The 16752-nt window shown below is 43.5% G+C and overlaps 1 protein-coding gene across 2 annotated transcripts in view; it reads left to right on the plus strand.

Annotated features, from left to right (window-relative positions):
- MICU2 (mitochondrial calcium uptake 2) overlaps nucleotides 1-16752 on the plus strand; it is a 256302-nt gene that overhangs the window by 211310 nt on the left and 28240 nt on the right. For both annotated transcript variants that reach the window (XM_054015452.1, XM_054015453.1), the window contains one exon: nucleotides 3930-4012. In XM_054015452.1, coding sequence (XP_053871427.1) covers nucleotides 3930-4012 — 83 coding nt within the window. The remainder of the gene's footprint in view (nucleotides 1-3929; nucleotides 4013-16752) is intronic.

Below are 16752 nucleotides of genomic sequence, written 5' to 3' on the forward strand. Positions count from 1 at the left end.
AGTTCCGCATGGTGTCCCTAACTTCTATTATCCCCACCCTAGACCCCGGAGACTGGTACGCGGCCCTGGACCTCCAGGGCACTTACTTCCATGTCCACATTTTCGAGGGGCACAGACGCTTCCTCAGATTCGTGGTGGGGATGAAGCACTACCAGTTTACAGTCCTCCCCTTTGGCCTATCCACAGCCCCCAAGGTTTTCACGAAATGTATGGCAGTGGTGGCGGTGTACCTCAGGAAAAAGGGGGTGCAAATCTTCCCCTACCTGGCCGACTGGCTCCTCAAGGGCGATTCTCGTCCAGAGGTGGAGTCCCACATGCAGCTACTCCTGGCCACGTGCAAAAACCTAGGTCTAGTCGTGAACGAGGCAAAATCTACTCTAGTGCCCGTCCAACACATAGAGTTCATTGGAGCTCTCCTGAACTCCTCCAAGGCCATGGCCTCTCTTCCCCTGGACAGGTTCGAGACCCTAAGGAACCTCATTGTCTCGGTCTGCTCATTCCCAGTGACCACAGCCAGGTCGTGCCTTCGGCTCCTGGTGCACATGGCGGCTTGCACATACGTGGTCCGCCATGCCAGACTCCGGATGAGGCCCCTCCAACTCTGGCTAGCCTCCCAGTTCTCCCAGGCCTGGGACAGCCTGGACAAAGTCCTCACAATCCCGTCCCCAGTATTGGCTTTCCTTCAATGGTGGTCCTTACTGAGCAGTATGCTGCAAGGGGTTCCCTTCAAGGAGGCCAACCCATCCATAGATCTGACGTCCGATGCTTCGGACCTGGGCTGGAGAGCTCACATGGGAGACATACAGACCCAGGGTACATGGTCGACCCCAGACTTGTCCCTGCACATAAATGTCAAGGAACTCAGGGCAGTACGTCTGGCATGCGTAGCCTTTCTCACGCACCTCCATGGCAGGGTGGTCAGAATCCTCACGGAAAACACCGCCGCCATGTACTACATCAACAAGCAAGGCGGGACTTGTTCCCTAGCCCTCTGCCGGGCCTTGTGGGAGTTCTGTATAGCCCACGATATCTCCCTGAGAGTGGTTCATCTCCCGGGCATCTGCAATACTCAAGCGGATCGCCTCAGCAGGGTCTTCTCCCCCCAGTACGAGTGGTCGCTCCACTCGGAGGTCACCCACTGAATCTTCCTAGGGTGGGGAGCTCCCCAGATCGACCTGTTTGCAACCCGCCAGAACCGGCATTGCCCACAGTTCTGTTCCAGGGGAGGGGTGGGGAAGGGCACGATCTCCGACACGTTCCTCCTGAGCTGGTCAGGCCAGCTCCTCTATGCCTTCCCCCCGTTTCCTCTCATTGCCAAGGTCCTTCAGAAGGTGAAAGTGGATAAGGCGAGGGTCATTCTCATAGCCCCGGCATGGCCCCGCCAGCACTGGTACGGGCCCCTCCTATGCGTCTTAGCGGCCCCCCCGAGGGCGCTACTGCTCCGCCCGGACCTCCTCCCAAGACGGGGGACACCTCCTCCATCCCAATCTGGCCGTGCTGCACCTGACAGCATGGCTACTCCGTGGCTAAACGAGGAGGAGAACATGTGTTCGGAGCAGATAAGGTGAGTCCTCCTGGAAAGCAGGAAGCCATCCACGCGTCAGACATATGTGGCGAAGTGGTCCAGGTTTGCCAGGTGGGTGTGTGAGCGGGGAGTTTCCCCCTCCGCTGCACCTCTCCAGTTTGTCCTACACTACCTTTTATCCCTTAGGACTCACGGTCTGGCACCAGCCTCAGTCAGGGTGCACCTCGCAGCCATATCGGCTTTTCACCCGCTGGTGCAAAGACACTCGGTCTTCTCCCACCCTATGACCTCCCGCTTCCTGAAGGGCCTCGACCATTTGTTCCCGTACGCTAGGCCCCCCGTGCCACAATGGGACCTCAACCTGGTCTTGTCACGTCTCACAGCCCTCCCCCCGCTTCGAACCACTGGCCACTTGTTCCTGGTCACACCTCTTGTGGAAGGTGGCCTTCCTCGTGGCGATCACGTCTGCCCGACGTGTCTCGGAGCTCAGAGCCTTAACCTCAGAACCCCCCTATACGGCTTTCCATAGGGATAAGGTCCAGCTTCGCCCACATCCGGCGTTCCTCCCAAAGGTGGTTTCTACCTTTCACTTGGAGCAGAGCATCTTTCTCCCCGTGCTCTGCCCTAAGCCCCACTCCTCTAGCGAGGAACGCCGCCTCCACACGCTCAATGTGCGTAGGGCGTTGGCCTTTTACCTGGATAGAACTAAGCCATTCCGGAGATCCTCTCAACTCTTAATTGCCTCAGCCGAGCGGGCGAGAGGGCAACCTATCTCTGCCCGGTGCCTCTCCCGCTGGATTACCTCGTGCATACACACATCTTATGACCTGGCAGGGATTCCCTCGCCTTCTGTCATTAAGGCTCACTCTACGAGGGCTCAGGCCTCATCAGCTGCCTACGCCGCCCATGTCCCCATTCAGGACATCTGGAGGGCGGCCACGTGAGCTTCAGTTCACACGTTTACTTCGCATTACGCGATCGTCGCCCAGTGTAGGGACGACGCTGGGTTCGGCAAGGCGGTACTTCATCCCGAACCATTGTGAACTCCTACCCACCTCCAACAGATTCTGCTTAGAATCACCTACTGTGGAATACACAGGAGCAATCACTCGAAGAAGAAAGGACAGTTACCTGTTCCGTAACTGGCATTCTTTGAGATGTGTTGCTCCTGTCTATTCCACACCCCGCCCTCCTTCCCTTCTGTCGGAGTTGTCCAGCAAAAAGAAACCGAGGGTGGGGGGAGCCCATGGCTCCCCTTATAGCACGATATACAGGCGCCACTCCGGGGGTCGCCACGGTGCTCCCCCAGTACGGGTACCGCTAAGGGAAAAACTTCCGGCACCGGTGCACGTGGTGAGCACGCACACCTACTGTGGAATAGACAGGAGGAACACATCTCGAAGAACGCCAGTTACGGAACAGGTAACTGTCCTATTATCAGTGGGGTCACTTGCTACTGCAATGGACTTCAAACATGTTTCAGTGTCAGATTACTCCTGAGCAGGCTAGTTAAGAGGACAACCCACTAGTGAGTCAGGTAGCCTCAAATGGACAAAAGAAGTAGTTCAGAGAGTTTTGCATTTTCTTAGTGCCTACTAGACCTGATGAAATTGTCCTGATAGATAAGGGGCAGCAATTTGGTGAAAGAAATGCAGTGCACGTTTTTGCAAACTATTTGCATCATTTCATTAAAAAATAGGTATTGGAGAATAAAATACACCATGTGCTGAAAGGGGAAAAATTGGAGCTCAAATGTATACAGAGATTCTATTAAGAAAAAAAATACTTGGGCTGGCTCAGGACCCTGTGGATAGTTCCCTAGCTGAGAGGACTGGGTTTGATTTACAAACTGGATTTGATTTACAAACCCAATTTCTTGCTTCTCAGGGCAGTAGAGCCTCAAGATAATTGTATACAGCTTGCTTAGTTTCTGAGAGGAAGAAGTACCTGAGATCACTCTACAGTGATTCTTCTAACCAATTTGGGAATATTGATTGGCTTTGGAGATTTCTTCCAGCTCTTCTTAGCATGAAAGTTGGTACAGGACATAGAGCTAGAACTTAAGATGGTCAGTGGCAACGGAGAAAATGGGGAAACAGGCTGAGGATCATAGGAAGAGAATCTAGGACATTAAGATGGACTGAATTTTCAGAATAGGTGAGAACAGATCAAGATATTCTGCTATATGTAGGTACTATTAGCATTTCATTACCCATATCCCTATCTTTTGAAATGGATATAAAACAGTGTTTTCTAACATTCACATAATAGTTGTGTATGGATAATATGGTTCGGGAATTCAAAGCATCTATTCAACTATGGAAAACTGAAACTGCAGGTGATAATTCTGCTGCATTCATTATTTATAAGCAAATGTATATGTATTTTTAACACTTCATTGCAGAACCACAAACTGGATTTCATATTGCTTTTAAAATGTTGGATGCAGATGGCAATGAACAAGTTGAAAAAAAGGAGTTCTTTAAGGTATGTAAATACATATTCATTTTTGAAATCTACAAATTTTCTGTAAATTATATCCACCAAATGAACAGTACATTAAAAATCTTCGTGTAGTCTTTTGCATCTAATCTGTGATCACATCTTACAATACAGAGAGCTATATTTGCTAATACACTTTATTTATATGAAAGGAATATATAAAAAAGCATCACCAAAGGTTTAAAAGTAGTTATATCATGTTTGAAGTTAACTTTTATAAGCCCTACCTTTCATCCATATCTGCAGATCTCTGTATAGTAGTAGTAATTGCCCCAAGTTTGACCTACCTTAATGTATCAGCTGGAGAAAGTCTTCCAATTTCTAAATATTGACTTTAAAAAAGTCACTCTCTGATTTGTTTTAAATTGGATTGTGCTGTTCCACAATAGTAAACAAATATTGTTCCCAAAGTGATATATAATATAGGTGGGGGAAAGAAACTACATTTTTATTTGAAACACAAATGGGAGAAAGTGCTCCACAAATTGAAAAAGAAAACTGTGAAAGACACTTATTTTAAAGCTTTTACGAGAGTATCATTAATTTTGTAGAGTATAAAAAACTATAGTAAGTATTCAATTGGGTCCTTACAGGAAAATATATCTTAAATATTCAAGTCAAAAATAGGAAATGAAAATAACAGAAACCTGGACACTTTTTATGCACTCTCATTGTGATCTCCTATTATGTGACTGTAGATAAGCTTTTAAAAGAAGCAGAAATGACTGCTGTCCTCCTGTATGAATTAGTCTCCAATATTACCCTAACGATAAACAGTACTTTTTATCAAAATCAGAAATACACTAAAATCCACTTAATCTGAATCTTAATAATTGGCACACCCGCTTGATTGGGAAAATTGCCAAGGATTCAGTGGAATGTATTTCAATGACTTTAAATGTTGGGATAATGGCACACCAATTGCTAGCATAAATTTCTCACTGTGCTGTCCTTTGTTCATTTCATGCTGTTTCCCAGCTCAATTATGATTGTTAAATGAGTGTCTTGCCTTAATATTGTTTTAAAAAATATTTTAATGCTTTGGAGTACCTTTTTAAAGTAATTCCTGAAACTAAACAATGTTTCCCAGTGCAGTGTGTTCCCATGAACCTCTAATAATTGAGACAATTGCTTAATTTTGGTACATTTGTTTCTCTCTGTTTGTGCCAATTAGGAGGATTCTACTGAACTATTCAGATATAAATTGCACAAACAAATCATAGAATCATAGGACTGGAAGGGACCTCGTGAGGTCATCTAGTCCAGTCCCCTGCACTCATGACAGGACTAAGTATTATCTAGACCATTCCTGACAGGTGTTGGTCTAACCTGCTCCAGTGGCCAAGTTCTATTCAGTACCATTTGCAAAGTATAGGCCCAATCCTGCAAGGTGCTTGAGTGCTCTCAATTCTGTGCAGGTCTTGTGTGCAAGCTCTTCCAGGTGTGAAAAAATTATTCTAGCAAACTGTTTACATCATTATTCTGCTGAGGAAAAATAAAGCCAAATTACAAAACATCCATTTTCTTTTTGCATTTGTCATTCTTACCCACTGGTTCTGATAATCATCCAACAGGACTGTATCAGAGCAATTAAAATACATACTGATCAGTGAAATGTGTCTATTCCAGCTACTGTTTTTTTAAGCTGAACAATACAGAACATTGATAACATACAGATATGGATAAGTCCATTAAAGAAGATGAAAGTCTGTGCTTTTTTGGGGGGGAGGTCTGGCTGCCTGCAGTGCCAGTGCATTAAAAGGTCACTTTACCACTACTTTTTTTTTACTGTGTACTGCTGCAGGAAAGCAAGCAAGAAAATTCTTGGTTAAGTATATTACAAGTCTCTCTTCATGTTGTATGTGTTAAATCACATATCTGATTTCCATGTTTCAATCAGTTCTGATTGAATTATCCAATATTAACAACTGAAAGTTATCAAAATAGGCAGCGATACAAATCAGTACAAAAATTAGAATCTTGGAGAGGCAATCCTATTAAGTGATGTCATTGTAGTAAGAAAAATTAAGTTACTTTGCATGTCATTAGGTTTCATTAGGTCTGTCAAGCAATTTAAAAAATTAATCGCACAATTAAAAAAATTAATCGCATTGTTAAACAATAATAGAATACCATTTATTTAAATATTTTTTGTTTTCTACATTTTCAAATGTACTGATTTCAGTTACAGCACAGAATACAAAATGTACAGTGCTCACTTTATATTTATTTTTGATTGCAAATATTTGTGCTGCAAAAAAACAAAAGAAATAGTATTTTTCAGTTCACCTAATACAAGTACTGTAATGCAACCTTTTTATCATGAAAGTTGAACTTACTAATGTAGAATTATGTACAAAAAATAACTGCATTCAAAAATAAAACAATGTAAAACTTTAGCGCCGACAAATCTAATCAGTCCTACTCCCTGTTCAGCCAATTGCTCAGCAAAACAAGTTTGTTTACATTTACAGGAGATAATACTGCCCGCTTGTTGTTTACAATGTCACCTGAAAGTGAGAACAGATGTTCGCATGGCAATGTTGTAGCCGGCATTGCAAGATATTTACGTGCCAAATCCGCTAAAGATTTATATGTCCCTTCATCTTCAACCATCATTCCAGAGGACATGCATCCATGCTGATGACGCGTTCTGCTCGATACCGATCCAAAGCAGTGCAGACCAACGCATGTTCACTTCCATCATCTGAGTCAGATGCCACCAGCAGAAGGTTGATTTTCTTTTTTGATGATTTGGGTGCTGTATTTTCTTCATCAGAGTGTTGATCTTTTAAGACTGAAAGCATGCCCCACACCTCATCCGTCTCAGATTTTGGAAGGCACTTCAGATTCTTAAACCTTGGGTTGAGTGCTGTAGCTATCTTTAGAAATCTCAAATCGGTACCTTCTTTGTGTTTTGTCAAATCTTCAGTGAAAGTGTTCTTAAAATGAGCAACATGCTGGGACTGCTATAACATCCGAGACTGCTATAACATGAAATACATGGCAGAATGCAGGTAAAACAGAGCAGGAAACATACTATTCTCCCCCAAAGAGTTCAGTCAAAATTTAATTAACGCATTATTTTTTTAACTAGCGTCATCAGCACGGAAGCATCTCCTCTGGAATGGTGGCCAAAGCATGAAGGGGCATACAAATGTTTAGCATATCAGGCACGTAAATACCTTGCAATGCTGGCTACAAAAGTGCCATACGAATGCCTGTTCTCACTTTCAGGTGACGTAAATAAAAAACCGGCAGTATTATCTCCCGTAAATGTAAACAAACTCGTTTGGCTGAGCAGTTGGCCGAACAAGAAGTAGGACTGAGTGGACATGTAAGCTCTAAAGTTTTACATTGTTTTGTTTTTGAGTGCAGTTATATAACAAAAAAAAATCTACATTTGTAAGTTGCACTTTCACAATGAAGATATTGCAGTATGGTACTTGTATGAGGTGAATTGAAAAATACTATTTTGTTTATCATTTTTGAAAATTGCAAATTGCAATTTGAAGATTGCAAGTATTTGTAATCAAAAATAATAATATAAAGTGTACACTTGGTATTCTGTGTTGTAATAGAAATCAATATATTTGAAAATGTAGAAAAACGTCCAAAAATATTTAATAAATTTCAATTGGTATTCTATTATTTAACAGTGTGATTAAAACTGCAATTAATCACGATTAATTTTTTTTTAGTTAATTGCGTGAGTTACCTGCAATTAATTGACAGCCCTACTTTTGATATTGTATTAAGGAATTAAAATGGAAGTTGTAAGAGCATAGAAAATGTATTCTAAACCCATGAAAGTCATTAAATTCAAAATTGTCCTCAAGGATCCTCAGAGGATTGCTTCATCAGGCAAATAGTTACGGAAATTGGATGTTTGTTTTTTGTCCCCTCTCCCCGCAGAATGGTCTTGTTTTGGGGGGAGGGTGGAACAAACCCCATGTGTGTACAGAGCAGGAAGAGGAAAACAATCTCTGCAGTCACAGAGGGAATCTTCTCATATGGTTAGATATCAAACATTTATGAGAGGTGAATATTTTAAAGTATTCATTTCTGGGTAGCACTAGTTTGGTAGACTGAAAACTAAGAATTTATCATCAGGCCTTTAGACTTTGCATATCAGCTGTAAAAGCACTGATGAAAGAAAATCCTGGTCCTCAAACTTTTTAGAATGTTAAAAATGAAAACTGTTACGTAAACACAATTAGTCTGCCCGAATCAAGTGTCTATATAGCTAACAAATTAACAAATTAAATGTCTGTATAGCTAACAAAAATCTACTCACCCCTGTTGTCATGATTAGTTTCCAAAGAAAATAAGTCACAACTATTTTTGAGTTTCTTTTGCCTGTGTTTCACAACTTTGCCTCCTCCTGAGTTTTTTATTCCAGTCTCCTCTCAGTCTCGTAATGTGTTTATTATCTACAGAGTCTCACTGATTGACCCAGCAAGCGTTGTTTTGATACTACTGTCGCTTTTCTTTTCCAATTATATAATGACCAAAAGGCTTCTATGTGTCATGGAAAATAGATTTTCTTTATTGGAACATTACTTTCAATCTGTTTCCCAGTAATGTAAATCAGATTTGAGGCAGTCTCTCTGGTAGCACGATCAAAGGAGGAGAGTGTGTGCACTGTCTCCCTGACTGATTGAGTCACAGTTACTCCTGGTTCTGAATGTGCTGGGAAAGGTCTGCTCCATCACCTGGTAAATGGGCCAATGTCCCTTATAGAATCATAGAAGGTTAGGGTTGGAAGGTCATTTAGTCCAACCCCCTGCTCAAAGCAGGACCAACCCCAACAAAATCATTCCAGCCAGGGCTTTGTCAAGCCAGCTCTTAAAAACCTCTAAGGATGGAGATTCCACCACCTCCCTAGGTAACCCATTCCAGTGCTTCACCACCCTCCTAGTGAAATAGTTTTTCCTAATATCCAACCTAGACCTACCCCACTGCAATTTGAGACCATTGCTTCTTGTTCTGTCATCTGCCACCACTGAGAACAGCCTAGCTGCATCCTCTTTGGAACCCCCCTTCAGATAGTTGAAGGCTGCTATCAAATCCCGCGCTCATTCTTCTGTTCTGCAGACTAAATAAGCCCAGTTCCCTCAGCCTCTCCTTGTAAGTCATGTGCCTTAGCCCCCTAATCATTTTCGTTGCCCTCCGCTGGACTCTCTCCAATTTGTCCACATCCTTTCTGTAGTGGGGGGCCCAAAACTGGATGCAGTACTCCAGATTTGGCCTCACTCATGCCGAATAGAGAGGAATAATCACTTCCCTCGATCTGCTGGCAAAGCTCCAACTAATGGAGCCCAATATGCCGTTAGCCTTCTTGGCAACAAGGGCACACTGTTGACTCATATCCAGGTTCTCGTCCACTGTAATCCCCAGGTCCTTTTCTGCAGAACTGCTGCTAGCCAGTTGGTCCCCAGCCTGTAGCAGTGCATGGGATTCTTCCATCCGAAGTTCAGGACTCTGCACTTGTCCTTGTTGAACCTCATCAGATTTCTTTTGGTCTAAACCTCCAATTTCTCTAGGTCACTTGGGACCCTACCCTACCCTCCAGGGTATCTACCTCTCCCCCTAGCTTAGTGTCATTTGCGAATTTGCTGAGGGTGCAATCCATCCCATCATCCAGATCATTAATGAAGATGTTGAACAAAACTGTCCCTAGGACCGACCCCGGGGGCACTCCGCTGGGGCTGCCAATTAGACATTGAGCCTGCTTTCTATACACCTTATAGTCCATTCATCCAATCCATACTTCTTTAACTTGCTGGCAAGAATACTGTGGGAGACTCTATCAAAAGCTTTGCTAAAGTCAAGGTATATTATGTCCACCGCTTTTCCCATATCCACAGAGCCAGTTATCTCATCATAGAAGGCAATCAGGTTGGTCAGGCATGACTTGCCCTTGGTGGATCCATGTTGACTTCTTCCTGATCACCTTCCTCTCCTCCAGGTGCTTCAAAATGGATTCCTTGAGGACCTGCTCCATGATTTTCCCAGGGGCTGAGGTGAGACTGAGGTTTGTAGTTCCCCAGATTTTCCTCCTTCCCTTTTTTAAAAATGGGCACTATATTTGCCTTTTTCAAATCATCCAGGACCTCCCCTGATCACCATGAGTTTTCAAAGATAATGGCCAGTGGCTCTGCAATCACATCAGCCAAGTCCATCAGCACCCTCAGATGCATTGCATCTGGCCCCATGGACTTGTGCATGTCCAGCTTTTCTAAATAGTCCTTAACTTGTTCTTTCACCACTGAGAGCTGCTCACCTCCTCCCCATACTGTGTTGCCCAGTGCAGCAGTCTGGGAGCTGACCTTGTCTGTGAAGACCAAGGCAAAAAAAGCATTGAGTACATTAGCTTTTTCCACATCATCTGTCACTAGGTTGTCTCCCCCATTCAGTAAGGGTCGCACACTTTCCCTGACCACCCTCTTGTTGCTAACATACCTGTAGAAACCCTTCTTGTTACCCTTCAAATCCCTTGCTAGCTGCAACTCCAATTGTGCTTTGGCCTTCCTGATTACACCCCGCATGCTGGAGCAATATTTTTATACTCCTCCCTAGTCATCTGTACAGGTATCCACCTCTTGTAAGCTTCCTTCTTGTGTTTAAGCTCACGAAGATTTCTCTTTTAAGCCAAGCTTGTCGCCTGCCATACTTGCTATTCTTTCTGCACATTGGGATGGTTTGTTCCTGCGCCCTCAATAAAGCTTCTTTAAAATACAGCCAGCTCTCCCCATCATATTAGCCTCCCAGGGAATCCTGCCCATCAGTTCCCTGAGGGAGTCAAAGTCTGCTTTTCTGAAGTCCATATTCTGCAGCTCTCCTTTCTTCCTTTTGTCAGGATCCTGAGCTTGACCATGAACTTTCATGGTCACTGCTGGCCAGGTTGCCACCCACTTCTACTTCCCCTACCAATTCTTCCCTGCTTGTGAGCAGCAGGTCAAGAGGTGCATGGCCCCTGGTTGGTTCCCCCAGCACTTGCACCAGGAAGTTGTCCCCAACACTCTCCAAAAACTTCCTGGATTGTCTGTGCACTGCTATATTGCTTTCCCCACAGATGTTTGGTGAAGCCCGTGAGCAATGTCTAGGCCCACTAATCCTCAAATATGGTCCAGTCCGTGTTCAGAACAAATGACATAAATTATCTCACAAGTTACAACCTTCATTTTGTGGGAAGGTCAGTAAGGCTATGTCTTCACTACCCACCTGAATCGGCGGGTAGAAATCAATCTCTTGGGGATTGAATTATCACGTCTCGTCGGGACGCGACAATCAATCCCCGAATCGACGGTTGTACTCCACCAGCGCAGGTAGGAGTAAGCGCCGTCGACGGGGGAGCCGCGGAGGTCGATTTGCCGCCGTCCTCACAGCAGGGTAAGTCGGCTCCGAAACATCTAATTCAGCTATGCTATTTGCGTAGCTGAATTTGCGTATCTTAAATCGACCTCCCCCTCCCCCCAGTGAAGACGTAGCCTAAGAAGATAGTATCAAGCCAACTCCTGCAGCATCTGAATCCTTCCCATTTTTTCAAGCCCAATCTGTTGGGCTTCAGATCTGGATATGATTGTTTGTAATCTCCTTAGAGTAGTGGAAAGAAACTGTACATCCATGAAAACACGATTAATCCTATCAGCACTTTCAATACCCTTAATTATGAGTTGCCTTTGACTCCCCTATGGAACGGGGCAGTAACAGCCAGAGTTGTTTTAAGGTGACTTTTTAGGGCTTGTCTACACTTGAAAGTTAATTTGCATTTATGTGGTGTGTGAATTTAAAGCACAATAACTATCCCTAAATAATTCCATGTGTGGACACTCTTATTCTAGAATAAGAGAGTCCACACATGGATCTATTCCAGAATATCTCTATGTGTAGACAAGCCCTTATTCCTACCACAAAGATGCCAATTGTTGTTCTTCCCCTAAAGCTCCAATAATTAAATCCATGACTAGTGTAGCTGGTGGAATCTTCTCACCCTTCTGTTCACTCTGTATGTGAAGCTACTAGAAGACATTTAGAGGTGCTGCTCAGATGTGTTTCATTTTTAATCAACCCCAGACAGAGCTGATTCCTTGCTCTCCTACTCTCTGGTAGAGATAATGACCTAGTTGAAAGGTAGCTGGCATTGGTTCTAACCAGATAAGACAGGCGCAATGCTTATACTTAGGGGGGAAATTTCAAGGAACTGGAAAGAACTGTGGCTGCACTCTGAAATGAAAGTTTTTGCCTGCCAATTTTCAAGGTGATTTTACAATTTCTGTGTCTTATGGGATTCCCCTTTGTTCCTGGATAATGTAGTAGCAGCATACCGCTGGGAGAGAGCTCTCCCAGCACTATAAAAAACTCACCTCCCTGAGGGGAATAGCTACCAGCGCTGGGAGCACAGCTACTGTCTACACTGGCACTTTACAGCGCTGAAACTTGCAGCGCTCGGAGGGGGGGGGTTGTTTTCACACCCCTGAGCGAGAAAGTTGCAGCGCTGTAAAGTGCCAGTGTAGACAAGCCCTTAGAAGCTTCAGCTACTGCAGAATACAGTTGCCAGCTTTGTAGTATCCATTTCTTCCTCTCTTCCTTTTTTCCCCCACTGCAGTACCTGCATTCAGCAAGAACATTTCAAGTGTCAATCTTCAGGGTGAAATTTGCAGACAGAAGTGGTGAGGCATTCTCAGTGATGGGATCTTGCCTCTGAAAATTCATCAGAGTCCAAATCTGACCACTTTTAGGCCTTTTCTTCACTAAGGAAAAAAAAAAGTATATTTTGAACACGTTAACATCTTTGTGTAGACAAGCTGTAGTTATAACACGTTAGCTGATCAGGATAAACACTGGGCTCACTCTAGGGTATACCCTGAGAAGCCATAACATGTAACAACTACAACTGGTTTGTCAGCACTAAGGCTGAAATCCTGGCGCAAGTGAAGTCAATGGCAAAACTCCTATTGAATTAAATGTCAAAATTTTACCATAGGATTTTAACACACATTAACTAATGTATTAAAAAGTATCTGTATCCTAGTGTGTACATATCCTCTGTGTGTGATGGACACACCCTGAGTGTAGTAGGATTTTTTCTATAGGTGCTATAATCCTTTTGAGCGCTTTCTGGTTGATAATCTTTCAGTTTTGGTCTTTTTCAAGGAAATTGGTTTGATTGCTGTAGGAGGACACAGAGCATATGCTCTTTAATTTGGGATAAATGTTCTGTTTTCTTGATACAAATAATGGAAAGTGATGAATGACTTATAGAAGCATGTAATAACTTAATTCATTTTATCTCAAATCAATTAATGACAGATTCTCTAATGAAGCATTCAGTTTTGGTACACATTCACAAAACACATAGTTCACGCATTAAGCAATGTTAAACAATAATGTGTTGACCTTTTTGGAGAAATCTTTGGGGCTGCACAATGGTAACAAAGGGCAGCAATTGATCTCTGGGTACAAATCCTGATTAAGGTACCAATGAAAGTGTTTATGATCTCAACTTAATCCTTAAAACAACTAGCATTTTACGGCAGCCAGTAGAATGATAGTTCCAGAAATCCATATAGAAAAAATAAGGGGAAGGTACAGGGCTGTTTCAACACAGGGAAGATAATCTGATGAGGATTTCAGAATTATCAAAATTAGTTATTTTTGGCCAGTTCTCAACACAATGGATGACGACGACATTGGAAAACATTGTGCAGGAGACAAGGAAATGGAGAGGTAATATTAGAAAGGCAATAATTAACTAGAACAAAATTTAGTGAGAGCAAAAAAGAAAGGGGTGGAAAGAGGAAGATAAGAATGGCCATACTGGGTCAGACCAAAGGTCCATCCAGCCCAGTATCCTGTCTACCGACAGTGGTCCATGCCAGATGCCCCAGAGGGAGTGAACCTAACAGGCAATGATCAAGTGATCTCTCTTCTGCTGTCCATCACCACCCTCTGACAAACAGAGGCTAGGGACACCATTCCTTACCCATCCTGGCTAATAGCCATTAATGGACTTCACCTCCATGAATTTATCCAGTTCTCTTCTAAACCCTGTTATAGTCCTAGCCTTCACAACCTCCTCATATCCCCCCTTAGTCTCCTCTTTTCCAAGCTGAAAAGTCCTAGCCTCTTTAATCTCTCCTCATATGGGACCCATTCCAAACCCCTAATCATTGTAGTTGCCCTTCTCTGAACCTTTTCTAATGCCAGTATATCTTTTTTGAGATGAGGAGACCACATCTGTATGCAGTATTCAAGCTGTGGACGTACTATGGATTTATATAAGGGTAATAAGATATTCTCCATCTTATTTTCTATCCCCTCTTTAATGATTCCTAACATCCTGTTTGCTTTTTTGACCGCCGCTGCACACTGCATGGACATCTTCAGAGAACTATTCACGATGACTCCAAGATATTTTTCCTGATTAGTTGTAGCTAAATTAGCCCCCATCATATTGTATGTATAGTTGGGGTTATTTTTTCCAATGTGCATTACTTTGCATTTATCCACATTAAATTTCATTTGCCATTTTGTTGCCCAATCACTTAGTTTTGTGAGATCTTTTTGAAGTTCTTCACAGTTGGCTTTGGTCTTAACTATCTTGAGCAGTTTAATATCATCTGCAAACTTTGCCACCTCACTGTTTACCCCTTTCTCCAAATCATTTATGAATAAGTTGAATAGGATTGGTCCTAGGACTGACCCTTGGGGAACACGACTAGTTACCCCTCTCCATTCCGAAAATTTACCATTTATTCCTACCCTTTGTTCCCTGTCTTTTAACCAGTTCTCAGGCCATGAAAGGATCTTCCCTCTTATTCCATGACAACTTAATTTACGTAAGAACCTTTGGTGAGGGACTTTGTCAAAGGCTTTCTGGAAATCTAAGTACACTATGTCCACTGCATCCCCCTTGTCCACATGTTTGTTGATCCCTTCAAAGAACTCTAATAGATTAGTAAGACACGATTTCCCTTTACAGAAACCATGTTAACTTTTGCCCAGCAATTTATGTTCTTCTATGTATCTGGCAATTTTGTTCTTTACAATTGTTTCAACTAATTTGTTAGACGTAACAAACATCAATGTTTGTTCAATTGCTTGCTTTGTCATACACCATTTCTCATCCATTGTCATCTTCTAGTTGTCTATTCAGATTGTAAATTCCTCATGGCAGAGACCTTGTCTCCTTAATTGTCTGTAAAGTGCCTTTCAAGCTTTGGGTGCTGTATAAATAATTATAATATGTATAACAATATCAGGAGTGTAACCAGGCACATGTTGTGCCATGCAAATCATTCAGGAAACTGGGGAGGGCAACAAAAGGGGGTCACTGCTCCACAGGGCTCTGGCACCAGCCATGTTACAGTAACAGCTCAAAGGCCTGTCTTCCTTAAGGCCAGGCAAAGCATAAATGCCAATGCACATTCTCGCCTCATTCAGTCACTCCCATGTTGCCAGAACCAGCAACACTAGAGCTTTTGGGCCACAGGAATTTCAGATGCTTTTCTCCCCTCTGACAGAAAGGCAGAGGTTCTGTTCAATATCTTATGCTACACCCATCACCTGAGGGTTGAAATGGGTGACACCTTTATTCATAGCAAAAAGGGCAATGAAAGAATCAAATCATCATTTCTATATGTTCCTTCCAGATTCATGCTATAGACGCATAGCTAGGCAAACCTGCACTGCCACTGCCCATTTTATACCTGTATCCACCCAACAAGTAAAAGAATTTGTCCACAGATTTCTCAGGTGCTTTATATGTATGCTAAGGACACAACTACTTTTTTCTGAGAGTAAGTGAACCTCATGCCATCCAAGCCCTGTTCCTAATATAGAATTATTATCTTCCTCATGGGCATTTCTGTGGTGCTCATGACTACAGTACTTGAGTGCTTCCCAAACACTGGTGAATTGATCTTCAAAGCACTCCTGTTGGGTAGGGAGATTTTGTCCCCATTTTACTGAGGGGGAGTGAGATATAGAGAGCAAGGCCAAAACTGTCCACTGATTTGGGGTGCCCAAGTTCAGATGCCCAAGGCCTGATTTTTCAGAGTATTTAGCATTTTTATGCATTTCATAGTTCAAGACACAGCTCCTTTTCGCATCAGTTGCAGTTATGAGTTCTCAGCATTTCTGCAAATCTGGCCCCAGGTATCTCAATTTGGGCACACAGAAAATCCAGAGCACAGTGGTCACCACTGAAAATTGAGATTTGTGACTTACCCAGCATCACATTGAAACTCTGTGACAGATGCAGGGGTAAAATCCAATTCTCAACTGCCTTAGTCAAGCGACCATCCTTCCTCTTCGTGAAATCCCCTGTCTCATTCACTACACATCTTCCATACCACCTAAGCTGGCTACACAATGTCCAGCTGGCCTGCCTCCGTACTGCAACGTGAAAACATCAGTACACACTCGTGCTTCACATGATTTGCTTCTTTGCCCTGGTGTCCCTCGCTGACACCTGTTGTCACCTAAGGAGGGCAAGGACCGCCAGTGGGCCAGCCCGCACTCCACTCTGGTCCCATGGCCTGCTGGGGATATCATCTGGTGGCTTCTTCATGGAGCTACGAGCCTGAGTGTGTACCTAGCCCGGTTCATGAACTTCCCTGGCACCTGCACCCTACGCAGATGAGCACCGGGGTCTCCCTGTTGTCGCAAAAGGGGCATCAGTTTGCAGCCCTGACTTACCTTCCTACCGTGGTTCTGGT

The sequence above is a fragment of the Malaclemys terrapin genome, chromosome 1 (assembly GCF_027887155.1).
Source record: "Malaclemys terrapin pileata isolate rMalTer1 chromosome 1, rMalTer1.hap1, whole genome shotgun sequence".
NCBI classification, from domain to species: Eukaryota; Metazoa; Chordata; order Testudines; family Emydidae; genus Malaclemys; species Malaclemys terrapin.